Here is a 23,386-nt window from a genome sequence, read left to right as displayed (position 1 = left end):
GACCCTTCTCTGCTCCACCATGTGCTCCGTGAGTGCAAGAAGGTTTGAAGGAGCTGGGACAAGGCAGCCCGACAACCAAGAACAGCAAAGCAGGAGACTTCTGCAGCAGCCCAGGAGGTTTGGGACTAAAGCTGGAGGGAGCCCATATTAGACTCTGGCCAAGCTACTGAAGAACCTGAAAGGAGCAGGGATGCTGGGATACCTGGAGACCATGCAGCAAAGATGTCCCTTGGGGCATCACTCAGATGCTCTTCAGCAGCAGCACACTTCTCCTCAAAATGCCTCTTCCCTTTTCTGCTTCCAATTGCAAACCAAATAGCAGACATCATTTTCAAGCTTTTTCTATAGGTTCCTAACTTTTTTTTTTCCAGGGAAAATTCATTGTATAGCGAGTTTAACTGACTGAAAAACATAAACTCTCTCCTACCATCTTTAGATTCCATGGAAAGAATGAGATTAAGAGCATTTGGACACAGATTTCAGGCTTGGATTCTTATATTCTTTTTGCTCCCTTCAGTCACTCCCTCCCCAACCTGCTGCAATTCTCTGCAAAGTCACCTAGTATATAGTGGGTGCTGCATGATCACCAATGGGTACTGATGGAACTCTGCAGCACCATCACTCTTTAAGGCTACTGCAAGACTTGCTATACAACACCCATCATTCCTGGCACAGACTTAATTTAATAGAACCACAGAATGGTTTGGGGTGGAAGGGACCTTAAAGTTCATCCAGTTCCAACCCCCTGCCACAGGCAGGGGCACCTTTCCACTAGACCAGGTTGCTCCAAGCCCCGTCCAACCTGGCCTTGAACACTGCCAGGGATGGGGCAGCCACAGCTTCGCTGGGCAAAGGTCCTCACTGTGCCAGAGCCTCACCACTCTCACAGGGAAGAACTTTCTCCCCAGTTCTCATCTAAACCTCCCCCCTGTCAGTTTAAAGCCATTCCCCATTGTCCTGTCCCTACATGCCCCTGTAGAAAGTCCCTCTCCAGACTTTTTGTCAGTCCCCTTCAGGTATTTCACAACCTCCCCCCCTTTTTTTTTTTTGCACTCTGCTTTCCTACCAGCTGGTCCCCTTGCAGGCAGCTTTGACATCTGGGTGCACCACCTCCTGCCACAAGCTTCTTGGAGGCTCCCATACGGGCAGGCTGGCTTTGAGAGCAAGGTCCATCCATCTCCAGGGTGTCTTTTTGTGTACAATGACTTTTCAGCAACCAAGACAGACACCAAGACAGCTGCATCTGCTACAGCTTGGAAACCAAGCAATTACTTTCACATCCGAACACACACGTTACCACGTTAGTCAAGGCTCAACTCTTTGCAACACCCACTCTTGCAGTAAAATGGGGTCCTCTCTAACACCAAGGTCCAGAGCTGTTGTTTGATCAAGAGGACGAAGTTATTGCTTTCCTTCCTAGATTCGTCACCCAAGGCAGAAAAAGAGCAAGCAACAAGCAGAGGCAGAGACCCATCAGGACACACCCTCCAAGGAGCAATCTCTTCTCACTGGTAGAGGGCTGCTCCTGCTCAAATAGCTGAGCATGTCAGAACACATCCTCCTCCCCAAGCTGCCAAAAGGCACTCGAGGAATGCCAAAGAAACAACGTCCTGTATTAACACCATGAGCCCCAGAAACTTGCCAAGGCAGCTGGTTTCTCAGGATGCGCTTCTTGAGGGAGCAAGGATGGGGAGAGATATATCCCTGAGTGCTGCTGCAAAGGAAGCTCTTCAGGTGCAGGCAGGCGCCACAAGGCTGTCAGGCCTCCTATGCTGCTTTTCCAGGCAGCTGAGCACATTCAAAGCAAACAAACAACTTGTGCCTGCTTTACAACCAGTAAACACTATCAGGACAAAACCCATACTTGATCTGCAGCGTGGGACCCAGGCTGGCGACACAGCACCAGGATCTGGCTGTAGGATGAGAGGAAATGGCTTCAAGTTGTGCCAGGGGAGGTTTAGATTGGATGTAAGGAAAATTTCTTCACTGAAAAGGTTGTCAAGCATTGGAAGAGGCTGCCCAGGGAGGTGGTGGAATCACCACCCTCAGAGGAATTTAAGACTTGTAGATGTGGCGCTTGGGAACATGGTTTAGTGGTGGACTTTGCAGTGTCTGGTTAATGGTTGGACTCAATGATCTTGAAGATCTTTTCCAACCTAAACAATTCTATGATTCTATATGCAAAGTGCCTGCAGCACCCAGCTATGCTCCTTCGCATGCTGGCACAAGAGCATACTTTGCCCATGCTCTTTTACAGGGTTTCTACTACTGAAGAAGAGTGGACTGCTGGGAAGATGTTGGGAACTCAGAGCCAGTTGTTGGGTGGGAAGGGCCAAGGTTTCACCTTTGGGTGCTCACACTTGCACGCTGTTGCTAGGGAACAGGTAGAGGGACACCCAACCTGTCCAAGGCAAAGGCAGAATCATCAGGCACTCATGGAACACAGCAACAGCCTCGGTGAGGAGAGTGCAGCCAGGCTTTGGACCAGCTGAAGCTCCATGGGGCTTTCCCTACAAAAGCAAATCATGTTCTGGATATCTCCCCCAGAGTTACAGATACAGATGTAATGAGAGGGAAGGTCCACAGCATCCTTACTGCTCTGGAGAAGGGCTCTGTGCTGCATCAAAACGTGGACAAGCACCTTCAGGATGGAGCTAAGATCCTGCCAGCTCCCGTGTCTCTGCAGCCAGGTGAATTCAGCCATCTAAACTCCTGTCCCCCCCCTTCTCCAGCACTGAGCAAAAGATACAATGCTACACAGCCTTGCCCATGCCCACCTCCTCTTCTATGGGCGAAGCACTTCCTCAGCAAAGGGAACAAACACGGTCCAGATGGTCCCTGGAGATGCACAGTGGGGATGGAGCCTGACACACTGCAGTGTCCATCAGGACACACCACTAGCGGTAACAGGTTCAGCTGTCCATGCAGATGTTGATCAGATATGCCACATGTACCAAACCCAGCCTACCTGCAAACACTGATGTCTCCGGTATTTGATTTCATTCTATTTATTATTGTTAAACTCTTCATTAAGCTCTCCACGCTCCAGGATGTGAGGAAGCACGTCCACACAGCAATCTCTGCCACTGCCTTGGCCATCCAGCCAAGCTAAAGCAAACACTGAGGAGACTCACCACTGTATTTTCTTTTGTGCAGAGAAAATAAAGTGGGTTTGACCTGCCCCGTGACATTCTTCCCATGAGAGGGGAGAGATCTCGTTTCCCAACCCTGCCTCCCCCAGCTCCTCCCAGAAATTCATCTCTGCAAGCGGCACAGTACAGAGCTGTAATTTCACAGGATGACTAAGTGTCGAAACACGGGCAGCTGATTAGCAGCAGCTCACTGAAGCTTAATTTCTAGTTAAATTGAAGAGTTGAAGATTGTCGTGTGTGTGTGTGTGTGTGGCCTTCCTCTCCAAGCCCTACCTTGGATTTTTATTTACACTTTTAACATCCCTGATGAGTCTGCTTGCATAACTACAGCCCAACACCTCTCTGCTCCCTATGGGGCAGCAATGCCAGCCTTGGCTTTACGCAGAGCTCGCCTTGCCGATCCCCATGTCCCAGACTGCTTTTCCCTGTGGGAATGGGGCGGAAGGGCCGAAGTCCACCCACACCCTGTTCCTTACAAAGGCAGATCGCAGGCTGCGCCGCAGCGGAAGGTGTTTCCTGGTCAGTGGGCTAAAGCAAAACTGGTTACAAAAACATAAATAACCCCAGCTCTTCGCAATTACAAAGATACAAACTCCCCTGAGAGCTCAGATCAGAGATAGCCCAAGCTGAAACTGCTGCGAGGTTTTCGCAAGGGGCTTCGTCAGCACTTGTTCCTGTGGTGGTGGCTTGCAGTGAAAGATAAAAACAAGGAAGAAAAAAGAGAAAAGAAAAAAGGGGGTGAGGGGGATGGGGATATTTGAGTCAATCAGAAAACAAAACAGGAAGCTGCCAAAAAGCGTGTCGCCCCATAGGCAGAGGAAAGTATTAGTTAACGCAGCGCCCAGCAGTTCTGTCCTTTGTATAGGGAATAAAGGATGGTCTCAGGCTGGTGCAGAAGGTGCAGCTGCAGGGATGCAAGAGGAACCAGCCTGCAGCAAAAGCCCCAGGCTGCTGTTTGCCTCTCAGGGCAGGCAGTGCACCTAAATCCTGCACACAGGCCACAGGATTATTTATTGAACCACTAGATTTCCCCTCCCCACGTGGTGCTCGTGGTGGTTTTTAGCTTGAGAAAGCAGCACAGCTATTGAGGTGCTTGTTTAGGTGCAAGTGGTTTACAGGGAAGGCAGATTTCATTTACCAGGGACCCCTCCTTTCCCAGATCCAGGGTAAATGCCAGCAGATTATCCCTGCTCACCTGCCACCAGCAAACAGGACATTAGGGCAAAGCAGTTCCCTTTTTCAAAGGGCTCAGAAAGTTCATATACACTATTGGGAAATAAAAATATTATCAGCTCACCAGCTTTCTAGATCTTAACACAGATCCGATTCCGGCAACAGAAAAAGGACATGCAACAAGTACGGCAAAAGCCAAGAATCATCTCAGCCAAATTTGTGATTCAAACATTTCCTGCAGAGCAGATCTTGCTCTAATTTGCCTTGCAAAGTTACGCTTGGATCCCAACAGAACATGCTGTAGTTGGATAGATGGACAAAGATACTGACTCCTCCAGGAAAATCAACCTGGAAAGCAGACTTTTCGCCCCAAAAGCTGCCTCCCAAAGGCACCACTCCCACATGTTTCAAGAGAAGCCCTGGCCCACACCTGTGGGGAGTTTCATGCACCAGTACAGAGCTGGCTGGAGATGGGAGCTCCTACTCACCACCTCTGTTCTTTACATTCCACCTTGGTGAAATTTCAAGGGCATTACCCTCAGGCAGGGGAAGGCTTTTTACTGAACCTGCCATAAGATGAGAGCTCATGAACAAGTGCTCATGGAAAAAGTGATTTACCAACTTGACAGCAGTGACGCTGAAGACTCAGTAAGAAACCACATCACCTCCGATATGCTCCAGTAGTAGATAAAAAGTATCAATCCCCAGCCTGGAAGTCAGTCACAATAGAAAACCAAATTATTTTCATAGATTTAGAGGACCAATTCATAATTTCAGTTTCAGAGCAGCAATGCACTGCTGTTAGCCTAATGATGCCAGCTTACACAGTGGTAAAGACAGCCCAGGCCTGATGCATCTTGCCAGTGGGCCACCACATGCTGCATCACCTCACCACACAGTGTATCAAGTGGCAGGACTGGAAAGCAAGAGCTGTTTATTCATTATTCATCATTATTCCCTTGATGAAGCTCCTGTTTCAGCTTCAGCCCAGACCTCATGCCTCTTCTGACACAAAACCCAAACCTACAAACCAAGTTCAGTCTCAGTGATGACACTCAAGAAGCACTCCCAGCACCAAACCCACGTGGACTGTTATAAAGGATGTATTTTCTGCCAGGAGATATCATATAACCCAAAAATGGTCAGGGTGGGAAGGAACCTTAAAGCTCATCCAGTTCCAACCCCCTACCACAGGCAGGGACACCTTCCACTAGACCAGGCTCCTTCAAGCCCCTGTGTCCAACCTGGCCTTGAACACTGCCAGGGATGGGGCAGCCACAGCTTCTTTGGCCAACCTGTGCCAAGGCCTCACCACCCTCACAGGGAAGAACTTCTTCCTCAGATCCCATCTCAATCTCCCCTCTGTCAGTTTAAAGCCATTCCCCCTTGTCCAGTCCATACCTGCCCTTGTCAAAAGGCCCTCTCCAGCTTTCTTGTCAGCTCCTTTAGGCACTCGAAGCTGCTCTAAGGTCTACCCAGAGCCTTCTCTTCTCCAGGCTGAAAAAGCCCAGCTCTCTCAGACTATCTCCATAGGAGAAGTGCTCCAGCCCTTGGAGCATTTTTGTGGCCTCCTCTGGACTCACTGCAACACCTCCACATCCTTCTTACGCTGGTGGCCCCACAGCCAGACACAGGCCTGCAAGGGGAGCCTCATGACAGCGGAGCAGAGGAACCTGCTCCCTCAGCCTGTTGGCCACAATCTTTTTCACGCAGTTATTCCCCAGAAGCAGCAAGAATTTTGCACTGCTTTCTCACATGTGCTCATCCGCAGCATCATCTCTACAGCACACATCCCACAGAGGAGGTTTCTAGCAGTAAAACAATGAGAAAAGGTCATGTCCCACATCTTCAAACCAAACTACCCCCTCATCGTCTCCAAAGGAGACCTGATGGCATTTTTACCGGCAGGAAACCAACTGCACAGTCAGCTGGTCGTGCCAGGAGCCACACTGTGCTCCGTTAAGTTTTGTGTTCACGTTTTCCGGTGACAAGACAGAACAGCAGTGGGCCACAGTTAAACAGCCACGTGTACCCTGTGGGCCGCTGTTCATGGAAAATAATAACCTCCACACTTCAAACAACACATGTGCAGGGGTCAGAGGTACAGCAATGGATGGCAAATCCAAGGCAGCCTAAATGCTCCAGACACCTCTGATGGTAACACCTTCCCTTGCTACCCCCAAGAACATTGTAGGTCAGCCACAGGCTTTTCCCCTTTATGCCCCCATTTCAGATCATTTTCATGAGCATGAGATCAAACTGACACTTAAAAACAAAACTAAATCACGTGTTAGAAGCCAAGGAAAGATCCTAATTAGCCAACGACAGCAGTGTCTGAACTACACATACAAGAGAGACAAGTGGGAATAAATAAATAATTACTTGTGCTTGACAGTCTCCTCTTCTTCATCTTCTCTAGGACGCTTGTTCTCACATTCACCGCTGTCCTTATTCTGAAAGGAGAAGTTGATCTGTTAGGCCCTGGCCTCTCTGGAAATGATGGAAAGCAAACGGCAGCCCCGAAACCCTCCCGCAGGGCACAAGGCAAACAGCAAGTTGTGCTTTGAAATTACTTTTCAATTACAACACCTTTAAAATTAAGCCTGTTTTCCTTTTTCTCCCTTTAGTATTCTGCCTGTACAGAGAGCACGATAAACAAATATAAGAACCGGCAGCATGGCAAATTTAATTTTCCTCTCAGAGGCAATCACACCACTCAGTGCTGATATCCCCCTTATTACCGGTAACTGCATCAATTCAGAGAGCAAACAGCAAGTTGCAATCAATAACAAGGTTCAGAAACCTCATTGCATGTCTGAATTACCACCTCACATTAGCAGCAGAGGAAAAGGAGATCAGGGCACTGAGCAAAATGGAGAACTGCTGGCAGCTAAGACACCTTACTGAGCCACTGTGGCAGGGACCTGAAGTTAAACCCCACATTTCTGGATCCAGAAGAAAGAATGGATATTATTGCACTGGTTAAAGGGAAGACAGAAGAGGTAATACAAGTTGAGGAAGTGAGCAAGCCCATGTTTGGCTGGCTGGCAATGCAGCCCATCACCTACAAAGGCACATATCAGGAGGCTTCGCACAGGTCCCTTTTTTTTCTCCTAAGTAATCATTTTGGACATTTTAACAGGTTGCAAAACAAGGCAGCAGTAATTAAACAGTGATCAGCACAACAAAGGGTCTAATTTCGGCTCCAGAGACACTGTGTGGTAACACAAATCAAATTTGTCTTTAATACAGTGCTACAGTATTGTAAAAAGGCTCATTTTGCATCACCCAGACACTGGTACTAATGCCTTACTAGTTAAGTTACCAATTATATCCATTATCCAAACAGGCACAGATATCAAACATTAATAATAATGCGCTGGAAAGGGGGTTCTTTGGTTTTCACACAGATTAAGTAATTTCATCCAGACACTGAAAAAAGTATAGTCCACAGCAAACACATCTGCCCTTATTTTGAAGTGTATATCACTATAGCAAATGCAATGAATGAACAACTTCCTTGGAAAGTGTTGCTTTTCTGATTTGCCAGTCATAGAATCATAGCATCACAGAATGGCTTGGGTTGGAAGGGACCTTAAAGCTCATCCATTTCCAACCCCCCGCCACAGGTAGGGACACCTTCCACTAGACCAGGTTGCTCCAAGCTCTGTCCAGCCTGGCCTTGAACACTGCCAGGGATGGGGCAGCCACAGCTTCCTGGGGCAACCCACAAATAAAAAGCAAAATGTGGCAGCTCTAGCAGACAGTAGATGAAGTCTTTATTTCCTTGAACATGACCAGTTCCAGGAGAAGTATTACCCAGTTTAACAGGTAATAAATACACAGCATTTGTAGTGTCTGGCTATGATTCACATCATCGCAAATGCACAGGGGCTGCTTCACCAGTATTCATCTACCTTTCAACAGGAACAGCTCAGACACCACAGAAACTATTTTCAAGAAACATCCTTCTATCACACTGCAAAGGTTACTGGTGCTTTGTACCCAGTTCAGAGATGAAGCCCTGTAGGTCAGCCTGTTCAAAGTCTTTTTTTCAACCCTGAAATACGTTCACATCTTGCTTTGAAAAACTGGGTTTGACTAGAACACAACCAACATCACTTTCAGCTCTGAAATGACTTTGATTAGTTACTTTTTGTTTCAAAAGCTTCACTGGGGAGTTCAGATAACTAACACCAATTTCAGGATACCGAATTTATTTGCCAGCTAAACTTATTCCTAACCTCTGAAAGGACCAGAATGGTTTCTCTAGTGAACAGCTTGCTTACCATGTGTATCTTGACTACACGAACTTTAAAAGTCCATTCTGCAACCTGGGTTAAAAATTAGATTACATGCAAACAGGGAGGCGATCCCGGAAATAGCTCTGTTTCAGGCTCATCAGTGACTGGAGTTGTTCAGGTTCAGTTCCTGATCAAAGGGCAATAAAAATGGTCCTGTCCTTTCAGAAAGGAAATAAAAGATAATCATCATTCCTAAACCAAAGATTCAGTACAGTTTTAACTCCCTGTTTGCAATTTTAGTTTTATTTTTAACTCCATATTAACCTTGTGACACTTGCACAGATATTTTTGTTCAATAAAGACCATGAGCTTGGCTGGGGAAGAGCACACACAGCCTGCTGTAACTTTGTGGTGTCAGCTTAGCTCTGGGTAATTTTTAGACACCCTTCAGTCCACACATTATTCAAAGCTGTGGGAAGTGCCTTCCTGCACTCGAAGTCCCTTCTCATTCCTTTCATATCTTCCTACTTTTAATGCATGCACGTACAGCCTGCATTCCCCTCATTCTTGCTAGAGTTTTACCTAGGAGGGTGATAAGCAGGTTCAGAAATCCTAAAGAGATATTTAGCAGAAATACATCGAGCCATGGCTGTTTTTCACACTGCAAGCCTGAAAATCCTTCTTTTCCCTGTATGCTGAAATAATTTTGATACTGAAATCCTACCACTTTTCTAGAGCTTGCCTAAATTCCAGTTTATTCTCCTTTGCCACTCAAATATTTTCTAAAGTCTTGACCATATTCCTAGAAAAATTGAGCACACCACAAGCAAACGCAACTTCATGCAATAAGCCCCATAATGACTTCAGCCATGGACTTTTTCTCTGCTACAGCTCTCCCTGTAGCACCTCAGATGGTACACAGCAGGCACACTGCCCTTTGGCAAGGCAAGGATGGGTGAGAGAGTCTCCCTGGGGATGTCCAGAGCTGGAAAGAACAAGATATGGTCCATCCTATACTTCAGCAGCAAGGAGCACAGGATAATGAGGACTGCAGTACCCACAGTCCTGTGTCCAGCTCTGTGGCCCCCCAACATAAGAAGGATGTGAAAATGTTGGAGCGAGCCCAGACAAGACCACCAGATGTAGTGGAAGGTGTACCTGCGCATGGCAGCAGGTTGGAACTGCATCAGCTTTAAGACTCCCTCCAGCCCAAACCATTCCGTGATTCTATGCTGCACAGTTCAAAGAGATGGTGTAACTCAGGCTGCTCATCACCAACACAAATGCCCTTTAAATTATATACCTTGCCATCACCTGCTGCTAATCAGGACCCACCAGGTAGATCAGTGTGCAAGTACAACACCAGAAGAGTTTTGAAATGGATGTCTGCAGTCAGGCATCCCAGCAAGTGAAATTAATGCTGGTTCCCTGTTTGTAAAATGGTCTGCAAACAAGAGTTCAGTTTTGTGAGCAGCGTGACAAAAAGCCCCAGCCACTGGGCAGAGACAACACATGCTGAAGAGACCATAAACCTCCAGCAGCATTGGGAACGCTTGCAGCTCTGCAGAGTTCATCATCAAATCTACAAAAGATGTGGTTCTAAAGCAATATTTAATGGATGCAACAGAGGAGGAGTGCAGCTCCTCTTCTGATTGCTGAGCTTTTTGCTTGCATTTCCAGCCATGCTGCACTGCCTTCCCCCTGCACACACTGCCTGCCCACAGCTTACCAAGAGGGTTTCCTGTGCTGCCTTCAAGCACTTTAACTCACGTGAGCTGAAGGAAGTCAAAGTTTTAAGATGACAGTCGCTTACTGGCGATACTGCAGGAGGGAGCAGTCACAGGTTTCTAAATATACATACAAATTATAGCTCATTCAAAATACTTCTTGATGCGTTTATGCTCATGCAGGCAGCAAGTGGGGAGCACAGCCAGCAGCAGCCAGCCATCCAGGCTTTGTAGAAGACCTCTCCTTTGCTTTCCACGCTTCCTCACCCAAAATGCTGAGGTTTCTCACTGTGTAAGAAAGCTGAACTTCCAATTAGTCCAGCAAAGACAGGAAACTAAAAGCATCTGCACAAGGACAGTAGGAGATAGAAAGGACTCACTTAATGGTCACAGCAGGTTGGTCTGTATTTCCCCTTCAACAGAGATCATTCATGCACACCATCATCTAGCAATGACAGTAGCTTTGGCTAGCAATAGAAAAGTTTTAGAGCTGCAAACTTTACCTCCATGCCCTGCACTCTCAAGGCGTGTACATTCAGAGCACACTCTGAAATTATATTTAAAATTAACACCTTAGGCTGAACAAATACAGCTGAGTTCTGAAGCAAATACCTACCAGAAACCCCTGGGGTATGAACAAAGAGCTGGAGCAGAGCTGAAATACCTTATAATGCTACCATCCTCATGCGCAGACAGAGCATCAATTGCAGGATTGTGTATGTGCTCACCCACTTCAGTGCAAAGGCAGCCAGAGCAGCTGATACCACTATAAATCAACACTGTAAATTAACCAGGCTAAGATATGAAGCATCCTTGTTTAGAGGAACTTGCCTGAGCATAGCTGAGAGATGGTGGTACTCAGAGAGCCACTGATAACTGCAGGGAAAAGAGTGAAATCATGTTTGCTTGATAATTCTGCTTAGCACAGAGTTGGATGATTAACTGCCCTTGCAGAGAGAAGCAACAGGGGTTTGCAACCAACATCTCCTTCCTCCTGTGCACAACCAGCCATGCAGGTAACGGCTGAACCAACGAGGAACAGTTTCCCTCTCCAGCCACTCCTGTAGGGGCAGAACCTGAAACCACATGCCAGACACGCCTGTGGGGAGGACGCTGTGCCTCCTCAGGAGCAAGGGACTGTAGAAAAGCAGATCCCATTACCCTGATCATTTATTGATATGGAGACAGCCTCTGAAACACACAACTTATCTTACAGCCCCTTGTTTCACCGCTGCCCCATCCCTCTCTTCGACCCTCTCTGCCCATACAGAATTTATCCTCATGATTTTGACACAGCAGTAATGTCCTGTGGTCCTCCACTTTGCTTTGATTTTTCACCTTAAGATTTGTCCCTTCATCATCAAGTATTCCTGTTCAACAGTTGTGTCACAACTTTCATTTCTTAACTCAGGAAAGGACGGATTCCTCCCCAGAACAGCACTTGCCCTAATTACCGATCCATCCTTCAAGTGTTTTAATGCGTTTCCTTTTGCTTGCTGGTGGTCACTTCCCACAGCTGCACAGCAGCAATTCAACTCTCGCTACTTTTCAGTTGAACTTAATTTTATCACCTTTCAAACATTAAGGCCACAAAGGGAACTGAAAATAACCCCTCTACCATTCCACTCTCGCTCTAGTGATTCCTCTTTCCAAGGCACCCTGTGGCACGGTGTTTATTATTAGCTGTAAGTCAGAAGATCAGAGACATATGTACAAGTCTACAAATCTGCCTACAAACAAAGTCATTCCCATCCTTCAGTCTCTGGAAGGAGATACTCCAAAGATAATCTCCCAGCCTTAAAAAGCTTGCTGGCCTGCAGTCTCCTACCTGTTTTAATTTGCAGACGTTGCAGCTGGCAACCCCTGGCTTACAACTACCAACCTGAAGAGTTTTGCTCCATGGACTCCCGCTCTTCACAAAGTCCGAGATGAAAAGAGTCCAATTTGCTGCCTCTTCAAGGCGTAAATCCAAGAAGACTTGCATCACGTTGTTCAAAGAAGGGTGTCTGTTGCCTCTTTGCAACACCCACAAGACCCATAGCAGGCTTTATATGGGATCAGTGAAAGCCTTGTGCTCCTAGTTGAACACATACGAGGAATTGGATGATACCTGCAAGGTTCAGAACCTCGGTCCTGCAAACCTGGGTTGCAAGCCACATTATTTGCTCAGCATTAACAGCATTAGTTTGCTTCCATTTTAGCCAGCAGCAGGCAGAGGAGAATATATCCCACAGCTCAGCATTCAGAGATGGACAATGACAACTTAGCAAAAAACACTTTGTAAGCACGGCTGAGTGTTTATACATAGCAGAAGGCAGCAAAGAGGAAGGTTTATGGGTCATTATTAGGGAGATGAGTCCATACCCTGTCACCACCCACAACCCACAGTCCTGCCAGGCAGAAGTTTCATTTGCCTGCTGAAGAACAACTGGATTTGATCAAGTTCCCATTGCAAAATATCAGGTTCCTCCAGCATTTTGGGGAAAGCACCATATTTCGTGTTCTACCACTTCCCAGTCTTCAGGCAGGTCGTACCATATAGCAGGAGGTAAGCCTTGATCATCAACAGAGAGGAATGTGGGCATAGAAACCATCTTTATCATGTCTCTCGGCATGCAGCCAAACTTTGCATATGAAATTACAAAACATGAGACGTATTTTACCAGCAGTAAAGCAAACTCCTACCCATCATGTGCTTCCCTGCATGTGGAGCAGGTCTTGGCTACCTGCGAGAAGTATCTGCTCTGGGGAATATGACTTTTTGAGGAATATAAAACTTTCCCAGGGCATCAGCACATTATCATGATTCTTTTCTTTGCTAGTAGGAGCCTGCCCAGCTACTTGGTGCCTTCCATTGTAATAACAAGGGACGCAGCTCACTTTGCATCACATTCAAAGATTTAAAAAGCCAAAAGATACGTTTAAGTCACCTCATCTGACTTTCAGCGCCTCTGATCTGGGAAGTACTCCAAGCTCAGGAGGGATGCATCCCAACAAAGGCAAGAATGCCAGGAGGTCTGCATGGATGAACAAGTAGCTTCTGGACAAACTCCAGCATGAAAAGGAAACCTACAGGCAGTAGGACAGGTAGTAGGATAGGAATATGAAGAAATTGTCCAAGCAGTCAGGGATCAGATTAGGAAAACTAAAGCCTTGCAAAATTAAATCTGGCTAGGCACATCAAGGGCAACAGGATAAACTTCTGCAGGTACACTGGTGATAAAGGAAGATGTGGGAAAATGTGAGCCTTCTCTGAAAGCAATTGAGAGACCTGGTTACCCAGGACATGAAGAAGGCCTCACAGTACTCCCCCCGCCCTGCAATCCTGCATCCAGCTCTGAAGCCCCTGACATAAGAAAGATGTGGAGCTGTTGGAGCAAGTCCAGAAGAGGCCACAAAGATGCTCTGAGGGCTGGAGCACTATGGAAACAGGCTGAGAGAGATGGGCTTGTTCAGCCTGGAGAAGAGAAGGCTCCAGGGAGACCTTAGAGCAGCTTCCAGTGCCTGAAGAGGCCAACAAGAAAGCTGGAGAGGGGCTTTTGACAAGGACCTGTAGGGACAGGACAAGGGAGAATAGCTTTAAACTGACATAGGGGAGATTTAGATGAGACATTAGGAAGAAGTTCTTCCCTGTGAGGCTGGTGAGGCCCTGGCACATGTTGCCCAGAGAAGCTGTGGCTGCCCCATCCCTGGCAGCGTTCAAGGCCAGGCTGGATGGGGCTTGGAGCAACCTGGTCTTGTGGAAGGTGTCCCTGCCCATGGCATGTGGTAGAAATGGATAAGCTTTAAGGTCCCTTCCAACTCAAGCCATTCTAAGTCTCAGCCAGTTATCCCTTCACTGTAGCAATCCAGATCTGAAAAAAAATCAGCTTTTCTAAGAAAAGGGAAAGGACAGAACCTTTTCCTGAAGACAGCAGGTAGAGCTGTCCCTCCTTTCTTTAGCAGCTTCACTTAAAGCCCATACAATGCTATTTCCAGTTGTTGGTTCCTGCAACCACTCACTTCCACATTCTTTACCTGGTACATTTAAAGTATACAAACATTTGTGCACTACAGTCAAGGACACTTCTCAAATCTTTTTGATAAGCCACCAGATTAATGTGGCTCTCCCTTCCTACCCCCACCCAATCAGTGATTTTTTAAGATGTCTCCAAATGCACACACATGAACCAGGACAATGCGGAGGGAACACCATCCCTTACCTGATACATGAGCCCAAGAACCAGCATCCTTCTAAGCACTGCTGGATTCCTGGAAATGAGCCCATTTTATGGATAAGCCCCATCTTTTCCCCATGCAGGTGTATAGAGCATACATCCACACACCCTGAAGCCCCTTTTTGCTCAGAAGGGCTCATACTTACTACAAACAGAAGACAATCGCTACTCAGACCTCACCAGCCTTCAGACTTTGAGTCAGCTGCCATTAAGCCAGCAGAAAATCTACACATATTTCCAAGTGACTAATGGAAAGACTGGGTGCACAGGCCCCAGAAAGCAACACTTCTGCTGCCACATGACGATTCCCCGTTGACAGCTATTAAGCTATCGGTTACCCATTTCAGAGTTGTAATTTTTAACCAGCATGTTGTGCAATACTAACCCTTCACTAAATCAAATTTACATGACAAAAATGACACTCCTTTTTCCTTGCTCTTAGTTAAAAGAATTGCAAATCAGCCTTTTCATCATTCTGATCAACGCTAACAGCAGTTGAACTGGCTTCGCATTTATTTTAAAAAGTGTTTTATTACCACTCTTCCAGTTCTTTGGAATTTATCCAGTATTCTGAAAAGATTTAAATCAAAACGCAGCAGGCCAGCAACCTCTTTGGCTGATTATTTTACGATTCCTAGGTGCAAATTACCTACAACTGCTGATTTTAAGTGTTTTCACTAGCTGACTAATATCTTCTCATCACCGCTGGTCTGGAAGGCAGCTCATCATTCCCATATGACACAAGTGTGTCACTTAACTCCTTCCCAAATACACTTCGTAAACTGAAGGTTGTATTTGTTTCCTTCTTTTCTCTCCACTGTCTTTTAAAACTCCTGCCTGAAGAAGGCCACCCTTTAATCAAGGTTGCCCTTTATCCAACATTACAATAACCAAATTGCCATGTTTCAGTATATGCCTAAATCTTCCAACTCACTTTTCCATTCCTCCCCAGCTTTAGCAGAGCTGCTCTTTTGAATCCCCCAGGCTACTCAGCTGGCCCTGCATGACTGTATTAAATGCAACCCAGCCACAGCTAGCCATCCCCTGGCAACCCCTAAAGTCAACAAAATGACCTGACAGCTTCTCCTCTTCCCAGGAACTAATACCAACTTATTTTCCTTGGGGATTGACCAGAATACTAAAGATCTCCTTATCTTCCATTTAAGGCTTAGAGGATGGTCACATTACCAGTCAAGTGCTTCTTTGGCACAAATAACTGTCTCTTTCTGAGGAGTTAAAGAGAGGTCAGTGCTGGAACAAAGCAAGTTTGATCTCTCCAGCTACTCTCTGACAGCTGAGCTGTAGCTGCTCCTATCCCCACTTACTGGCTGCCGAGAGCCAGCCACGGGGAGCCCATGCAAGGCGAAGTACTAGTGTTCAAAAAGATCAGCCCATACAACAGCCTGTCCTCATATATCTGACAACTGGGAAGCTCCCAGGTCATAGAGTCTGATTTTCTCCACAACAAGCAGGCAGCTTCATCCAGGTAACGAGCATTCACCCTGTTTGGTGGTTATGTTCACTATTTCCCTCAGCATTCCTTTGTTCTGACGCATACGTGGCAATCAGATCAGCTACGAGGTGAGGCCAGAGTCACGGTTCCTTGGTCCGAGCATGGCACGTACTAGTACTTTTTGCTTCCCACTTGGCCAGGATTTAAGCTTAGATGTCCTTGACATCTGGCAAGGCACTGCTGTGCAGCCCTGCTCTCACCTCACTGCTCTTTCAAGATGTTTAATGCCAGAATGCAAAAAGCTGTAGCACGAAATGTCACCAAGTAGCTAAAGGTTTCTATTAGCAATAAAGCATGTTTTTAAACCAACAGTTTAAATTCTCTAAATAGCCAACAAAAGGACCTCATAATCAGGTTTCACAGCAAAAAGTTCTGAACATAAAAACATCATTAAAGTATACTCAGTACCCGAAATCCACCGATATTTTTCAAAAGCTGTTTGGAATCCATTTACTCATAGCATCCCTTGTGGTAATTGTATAAAAACATGATTTTTTAAGAGCCGGAACTTCTGTGTCCCTGCTGCTTATTCCTTATTGAAGCCCTAATCCTGGTTCACTCATAGCTGGTTACTATGGAAATGGTTAAATCAGAGCCTGAACAGCGTGACTTCCCATGAGGAACAAACACAAGGAACAAAACCGCCCCTGAAAAATCAAACACCTTGGTTTATGTCCATGCCACCAAAAAAATAACCTCACATTTCCAAAAGGAAAGGTATTTTTAACACTATCTTTTTTTTTTTTAAATAGTTGGGGTTTTTATATAATAAACAAGCACAACTATTTCTTTCCTTCAAATAACCCAAAATGACGCCAAGTGGTTGCGGTTTCCTGTTTTAAATACCTATTATCATGATTTCAGAACCTGAAAACGTCGCAAGCACTGCTCTTACACAGCAAATATGAGAATGTTACTGGCAGCAAGTTGCTGTCCCCCAGTGAAATTAGTGACACAGATACTTCCCTGAGGTCAGAGCCTCACTCTTCAGTGAAGACAATGTATATGTGAAATACATGAGTTTCTATTAAACACAGAAAGTTTGAGGGAGAGGAAATAGGAGCTTTTGAGCAGAACAAACAAGACATTTCAAAGCCAGAATACTTTTTTTTAGGCAACAAAGAGCTGGAAAAGCCATGAATAAGCTTCTCCATCCCAATACAGTAGAAACATCACTAATCCCTTTACATGTAGGGCATTGTCAAAGCAAAATCCAAGCTGCACAGAACACAAACACTGGGGGCTGGGGACAGAACCCCTGAGCTCACATAGCCCATAGGTTCCCTCTAAGAGCTTTGCCCAACACACTACAGAAGAACACCACTTTACACCAAATTTCCTTGGCATCACCCATTTTGGACAATTTCTTACCATTCTTTTCCAGGCCCTGAATAAGTTTAAGATTACATTTCACCCTCCATCCTCACCCTGGTATTTCTCATGACACTGATTCAATTGGGTCACTGCAGTTCACACTGGCACAGGATGCGGCTGCTCCAACACTGTTACCAATTCTTTTAACAATTGGTATATGCATGTGCTGGTGTTGCCTGCTTTAGGTGGCTATTAGAGGTGCCCTGCCACTAACCTCAAACCCAGTGTGAATAATGAGTCTTGTCCCAACCCTTGTGCCCAGCATCTCCCGTAAATCCTCCTTATTAATCCAAAATGTTAATTCAGGGCTTTCCTTCAAACTCACCCTCTGCAGTGAAGCCGCAGCCGTGGCTGGCAAAACACTCCATGCTGCTAAGAAATACCATAACCCTTCACTGGGAAGCAGCAGGGAGACTGACTGTGCCGGCAGGGAAACGCTGACATGGTGAGAGAGAATGGACAGAGCTGCTGATTTGAAAAAGCACCTAATAATTAACATTTGGGAGGTAAAGTGCTGCTTTTCTGAAGTCTGAGTCTGAAGTTGCTTCTCCAAAGGAAATATGCACAAGCAAAGCCGCTGCCTTAAATGGAGCAAATGCACACAAGAGACTAGCTCCTAATCTGCAAAGATGCATGACCAGCAGCAGGTCGAGGGAGGGGATTCTCCCCTTCTACTACACTATGGTGTCCAGTTCTGGGACTTGGAGGGCTGGGGCATCTCTGCTATGGAGACAGGCTGGAGAAGAGAAGGCTCCAGGGACACCTTAGAGCAGCTTCTAGTGCCTAAAGGGGCCAGCAAGAAAGATGGAGAGGGGCTTTTGACAAGGGCAGGTAGGGACAGGACAAGGGGGAATGGCTTTAAACTGACAGAGGGGAGATTGAGATGAGATCTGAGGAAGAAATTCTTCCTTGTGAGGGTGGTGAGGCCCTGGCACAGGTTGCCCAGAGAAGCTGTGGCTGCCCCATTCCTGGCAGTGTTCAAGGCCAGGTTGGACGGGGCTTGGAGCAACCTGATCTAGTGGAAGATGTCCCTGCCTCTGGTAGGGGGCTGGAACTGGATGAGCTTTGAGGTCCCTTCTTACACAAACCATTCCAGGATTCTATGACTATCCATCCTTGAAACGGAAGGACAAATGTGCTTGAAGATGGGCAGTAAAGTGTCACTCCTCAGCACCCACTAAAACCACTACTGTTAGCAGCAGTGGAAAATTCTGGGGGGTTTGCAGGCTGCGGTCAGAGCACTGACACTTTCTGAGAAGGTACAGCCAGACCTCCTGCAAAAGTGGTGCTGGCAGCAGGCAGAGCAGACCATTACAGCTTGTTCTCCCAACAACAAAACTCCTTTATTTGAATTTGACAGGTTAATGTGCTTGCAAGAGTCATCCCATCCTCCAGTACAAGCTGTTGATTTAGTGGACACAACACTCGGGAATCGGCTGATTCTCTACCAAAAAAGGGGGTTTAACTCAAGAATGAATTCTGTTTGTGCCAGAGAAACAGTGTGCCTGCTTTAACTCCCATCATATCTTCGCTAAGTCACATAACTCTCTTCTACTAGCCAGGAAAAAATAAAACACAGCTTTATAAGAAAAAAACACCTGTTAGTCATATTCAAGCTGAGCAGCCACCACTGCAGACAGGGACAATGTTCCACTTATGTTCTTGTTCTCCTCTGGGGTGGGAGGGAAGAGAGGGCAGCCTGGCTTGGCTGGATTTCGGAAGCCTTTCAGCGAGTTAATATGTCACTCCTGTGGCTCTCAGATAAAAGCAGAAAAAAACCCAAATGCTACACATGGCCAGTTTCATTTCTCTGAGGGAGGAAAAAAAAAAGAGAAAAACTACAACCAGGTTGGCGCTTACACACCAGGACATTGCTGAAAGGTTAACGGTTTACTGCAGCCAACAAGCTCTACACTTGAATCCTCCCCATACCATATTCATATACATATATATATATATGCGTGTGTGTGTGTATATATATAAAGTTAGATAAACTACTGAGAGATTCTCAAATGTAAATCACAGCTTCACATGCACCAATTACGCAGCACTGCTTGGACACCAGGCAAACCCAACTGCATTTTTGGAGCTGATGATTAACCTATTTTCTGGAGGTCTCTTTTTCCTATTCATAAACTAAACAAACAAGCCCGCTGAAAAGCAATGCCAGCCAACCGTAACAGCACGGCTGCTGCTCTCCAGCTACAGGCCGTGGATTTCAGCATCTTTGTGGGCAACACGGACAGTGGGATAGAGCATCCTCAGCAAGTCCATTGATAACACTGAGCTGTGTGGTGCAGCCAACAGCCTGGAGGGAAGGAATGCCATCCAGAGGGACCTGGACAGGCTGCAGAGGTGGGACAGCGCAAACCTTCTGAAGTTCAACACGGCAAGTGCAAGGTTGTGCACATGGGTCAGGGTAATCCCAAGCACAAATACAGGCTGGGGGAGACTGGATTGAGGAGAGCAGCCCTGAGGAGGACTTGGGGATGTTGGTCCATGAGAAACTCCACATGACCCAGTACTGTGCGCTTCCAGCCCAGAAACCAACTGTGTCCCTTCCAAACCAAACTATTCTAGGATTCTCTGATCATCTGTTGCTTTCTTGCATTCCACTTTGTTCTCCCAGGCAGAAAGATGCTGGGGAAACCTGTGTACTGATGGAGATCACCAAGCCCATCCAGTCTTCATGAGTATTTTAAGTTATTTGCTTGGAGGTTACAAGGGAACAAAACTTCACAAATAAATTCCTCTACAACTAACAGCAACCTTATGTTCATGTAGCAAACAAGTGGCCCAGCAGCACACAGCCATTCATTCGGGTTTTTTACAACACTCATTATTTCAGCAACGAGATTTTAATTTCCCCATCGTGAAACTGGGATGGTTTGAAACCACCGGAGAGGGATGCTGCGAGGCTAACTGAACACACAGGCTTGGCAAATAGCTCAACAGTTTCACAGACGGTGCAACTGCAGTCCAGACCAAAGTGACTGGGCGTCACTGGGAGAGGTGGCATTAACAACTGCAGTTTCTTTTCCGCGATTCACCCAAGGTTATGGCCACAGGGGACTTCAAGACATGCACCAAACCAGCCAAGAACAAAAGCCTTGATTGAAAAACAAAATAGTTTCTCTCAGAAACAGACACAAATCCTCCTTTGTACCTTTCCTTCTCCATATGCTGCAATCCTCCGCTGGGCTGTGGTGGATCACAGAATCATTCAGGTTGGAAAAGACCATTGAGATCACTGAGTCTAACCGTTAAGGAGCACTGCCAAGGCCACCACTAAGCCACGACGCTAAGTGCCACATCTACACGTCTTTTAAATACCACCAGGACTGGTGACTCCACCACTTCCCTGGGCAGCCTGTTCCAATGCTTGACAACCCTTTAGTGAAGACTTATTTTCCTAATATCCAATCTAAACCTCCCCTGCTGCAACTTGAGGCCATTTCCTCTTGTACTATCCCCTCTTACTTGGGAGAAGAGACCAACTGCCCCTAGCTACAATCTCCTTTTAGATACTGCAGAGAGGGATAAGGTCCCCCCGGAGCCTTCTCTTCTTCCAGGCCAAAATACCTCAGTTCCCTCAGCCACTCCTCCCAAGACTTGTGCTCCAGATCTTTCACCAGCTTCTTCCTCTTCTTTGGGTACACTCCAGCCCCTCAATGTCTTTCTTACAGTTTGGGGCCCAAAACTGAACACAGTATTCAAAGTGTGGCCTCACCAGTGCTGAGTACAGCAGGGCAGTCACTAACCTAGTCCTGCTGGCCACATTATTTTGGATTTAAAAACCATTTCTCTCCTGATGGCAGGAGAGGGGCAGCACCAAGCCACCTACATCCATCCAAAGCACCTACAGAGCTTCAGTTAACATTTCAGCATTGGGTTGAAAATTCAGCTCGGGGACTAACATTTTTCAGCTAAGGACAAGTATTTTCAAACTTTGTAACTTTAGCTCCCCAAATTGAGCAGTAACAAAGATCTCTGCCTGGTGCTGGAACCCCAAGTCCTGACTTGCTTCAGACTCATTTCAGGGCAGAACAGCGTTATTTCACTTTTGCAAAGAGCCTGAAGCATACAGAAGAAGATGACAAAGTGCTCAAAAGCTGAGCTTTGCGTTATTTTTTTTGGAAAACACTAAATATGAGTCTCTATTTTAATTTTTTCTTTAAAGCCTCTGACAACCTTTATGAATGTTTAGTTGTTCATTCAGACATCACCTGAGATGCTGAAACACCTGCAGTGTGGTAACAGCACACCAGCAATTCAGACAATGGACCCAACAGCGAACACAGCACTGACAAACAGCATGGAAATTTAGTCTAAGTACCCAAAATGGAAAATGGGCTGAACAGAGGAAACAGCTAACGGGAGGCACCATTAAGGGCTCTTCAATAAGAGGTCACCAAGAAGCTCAGCTACTTGTCTCCTTGAGAAATTCCATAGTGCCATGGCCAGAACTGCTGCACGTACCTCCAAGGAAAGAGCATTATGCTCTGAATGTTCACACAGTGGTGTCTCCCTTCATAAAGAGAAGTAGCACTGCCTCACTGTATGAAGCAGAATGAGTTCAGACATAGAATCCTAAGATGGTTTGGGTTGGAAGGAAACTCAAAGCTCATCCAGTTCCAACCCCCTACCATGGGCAGGGACACCTCCCACTAGACCAGGCTCCTCCAAGCCCCTGTGTCCAACCTGGCCTTGAACACTGCCAGGGATGGGGCAGCCACAGCTTCTCTGCTCAACCTGCACCAGGGCCTCACCACCCTCACAGGGAAGAACTTCTTCCTCACATCTCATCTAAATCTCCCGTCTGTCAGTTTAAAGCCATTCCCCCTTGTCCTGTCCATACCTGCCCTTATCAAAAGCCCCTCTCCAGCTTTCTTGTTGGCCCCTTTAGGCACTGGAAGCTGCTCAGAGGTCTCCCCAGAGCCTTCTCTTCTCCAGCCTGAACAAGCCCAGTTCTCTCAGCCTGTCTCCATAGCAGAGGTGCTCCAGCCCTCACAGCATCTTTGTGGCCTCTTCTGGACTCACTCCAACAGCTCCACATCCTTCTTATGTTGGGAGCCCCTGAACTGGACACAGGACAGCAGTACACGCTCACAGGATACACACCACAGCTCCAACAGACATGATGTCCCATAGTCAGGTCTAATTTCCACCTCTCTGGAAAAGCTCTAGGGCAGGAAGGAGAGTAACATTGTGGGTAGAGGAAAGGAGCCCTGCACGTTCCCTCAGAAAAAAAAAAAAAAAAAAAAGAAAAAAGGCATAACACAGCTTTTGCCAGCCAGCCTTGTCTCCAAATTCCTCACACACCCACAACAAAGCAGAAATTAGATGGGAAAGAAGGAAGTCTCCTCTTCCACCTGCATCGAAGTGTGAGACTGCAAGTGGGAATGGGCACAGAGGGACTCCCAGAATCAAGCGCAGCCTGATTAACACTCAAATCGTGCGGAACAAAATGTTTTACCCGTCCATCTGCTCAGCGCCTGTGCTGAGTAACCCTGACCTCACAACATTTGATGCATTTTGCTGACGAGGTTAATTATGTCATTCTCCAACTGCTGTCTTTTGGACAGGGGAGAGTTAGAGACTGTAAAGCTTTTGTGCCGCTGGTTACTAATTGCTGCTGGTCACAGGACAGGAGGGATTCCCCCAGCTCCCAGCAGCTCTGCAGGTCCCTACCTGACTCGTAGGAGGTTGGCAGCTTCCTGCTGCACTTTATCCATCAGAGTAACACAGATGGGTGCACTGAAGTAAAGCAAGTTTGGGAGACACCAGCATCTCCCAAGGGTGAACAGAGCACTGCATCACAGAAAGTGCTTGCGGGTAAACCTGTTTAAAGTGCTTTTCAAATTCATATAATCAAGCATTTAACTGATTTAATTGGAGGGGCTTTTGACAAGGGCATGTTGGGAAAGGACAAGGGGGAATGGCTTTAAAAGGACAGAGGGGAAATTTAGATGAGATGAGATGTGAG

The 23,386-nt window shown here is 46.5% G+C and overlaps 1 protein-coding gene across 1 annotated transcript in view; it reads right to left on the bottom strand.

The window, feature by feature from the left end:
- Positions 1-23,386, bottom strand: part of CCDC12 (coiled-coil domain containing 12) — a 46,219-nt gene that overhangs the window by 9,141 nt on the left and 13,692 nt on the right. The window contains 1 exon segment of the mRNA XM_061474514.1: positions 6,708-6,778. Within this exon segment, the coding sequence (XP_061330498.1) occupies positions 6,708-6,778 (71 nt within the window).

Source organism: Pezoporus flaviventris, unplaced genomic scaffold, assembly GCF_033815535.1.
Source record: "Pezoporus flaviventris isolate CSIRO_AGI_PZ_B2104156 unplaced genomic scaffold, CSIRO_AGI_Pfla_v1 ptg000079l, whole genome shotgun sequence".
NCBI classification, from domain to species: Eukaryota; Metazoa; Chordata; class Aves; order Psittaciformes; family Psittacidae; genus Pezoporus; species Pezoporus flaviventris.
Note: the sequence above shows the minus strand (reverse complement) of the source record. Positions and strands in the feature narration are given on the sequence as shown.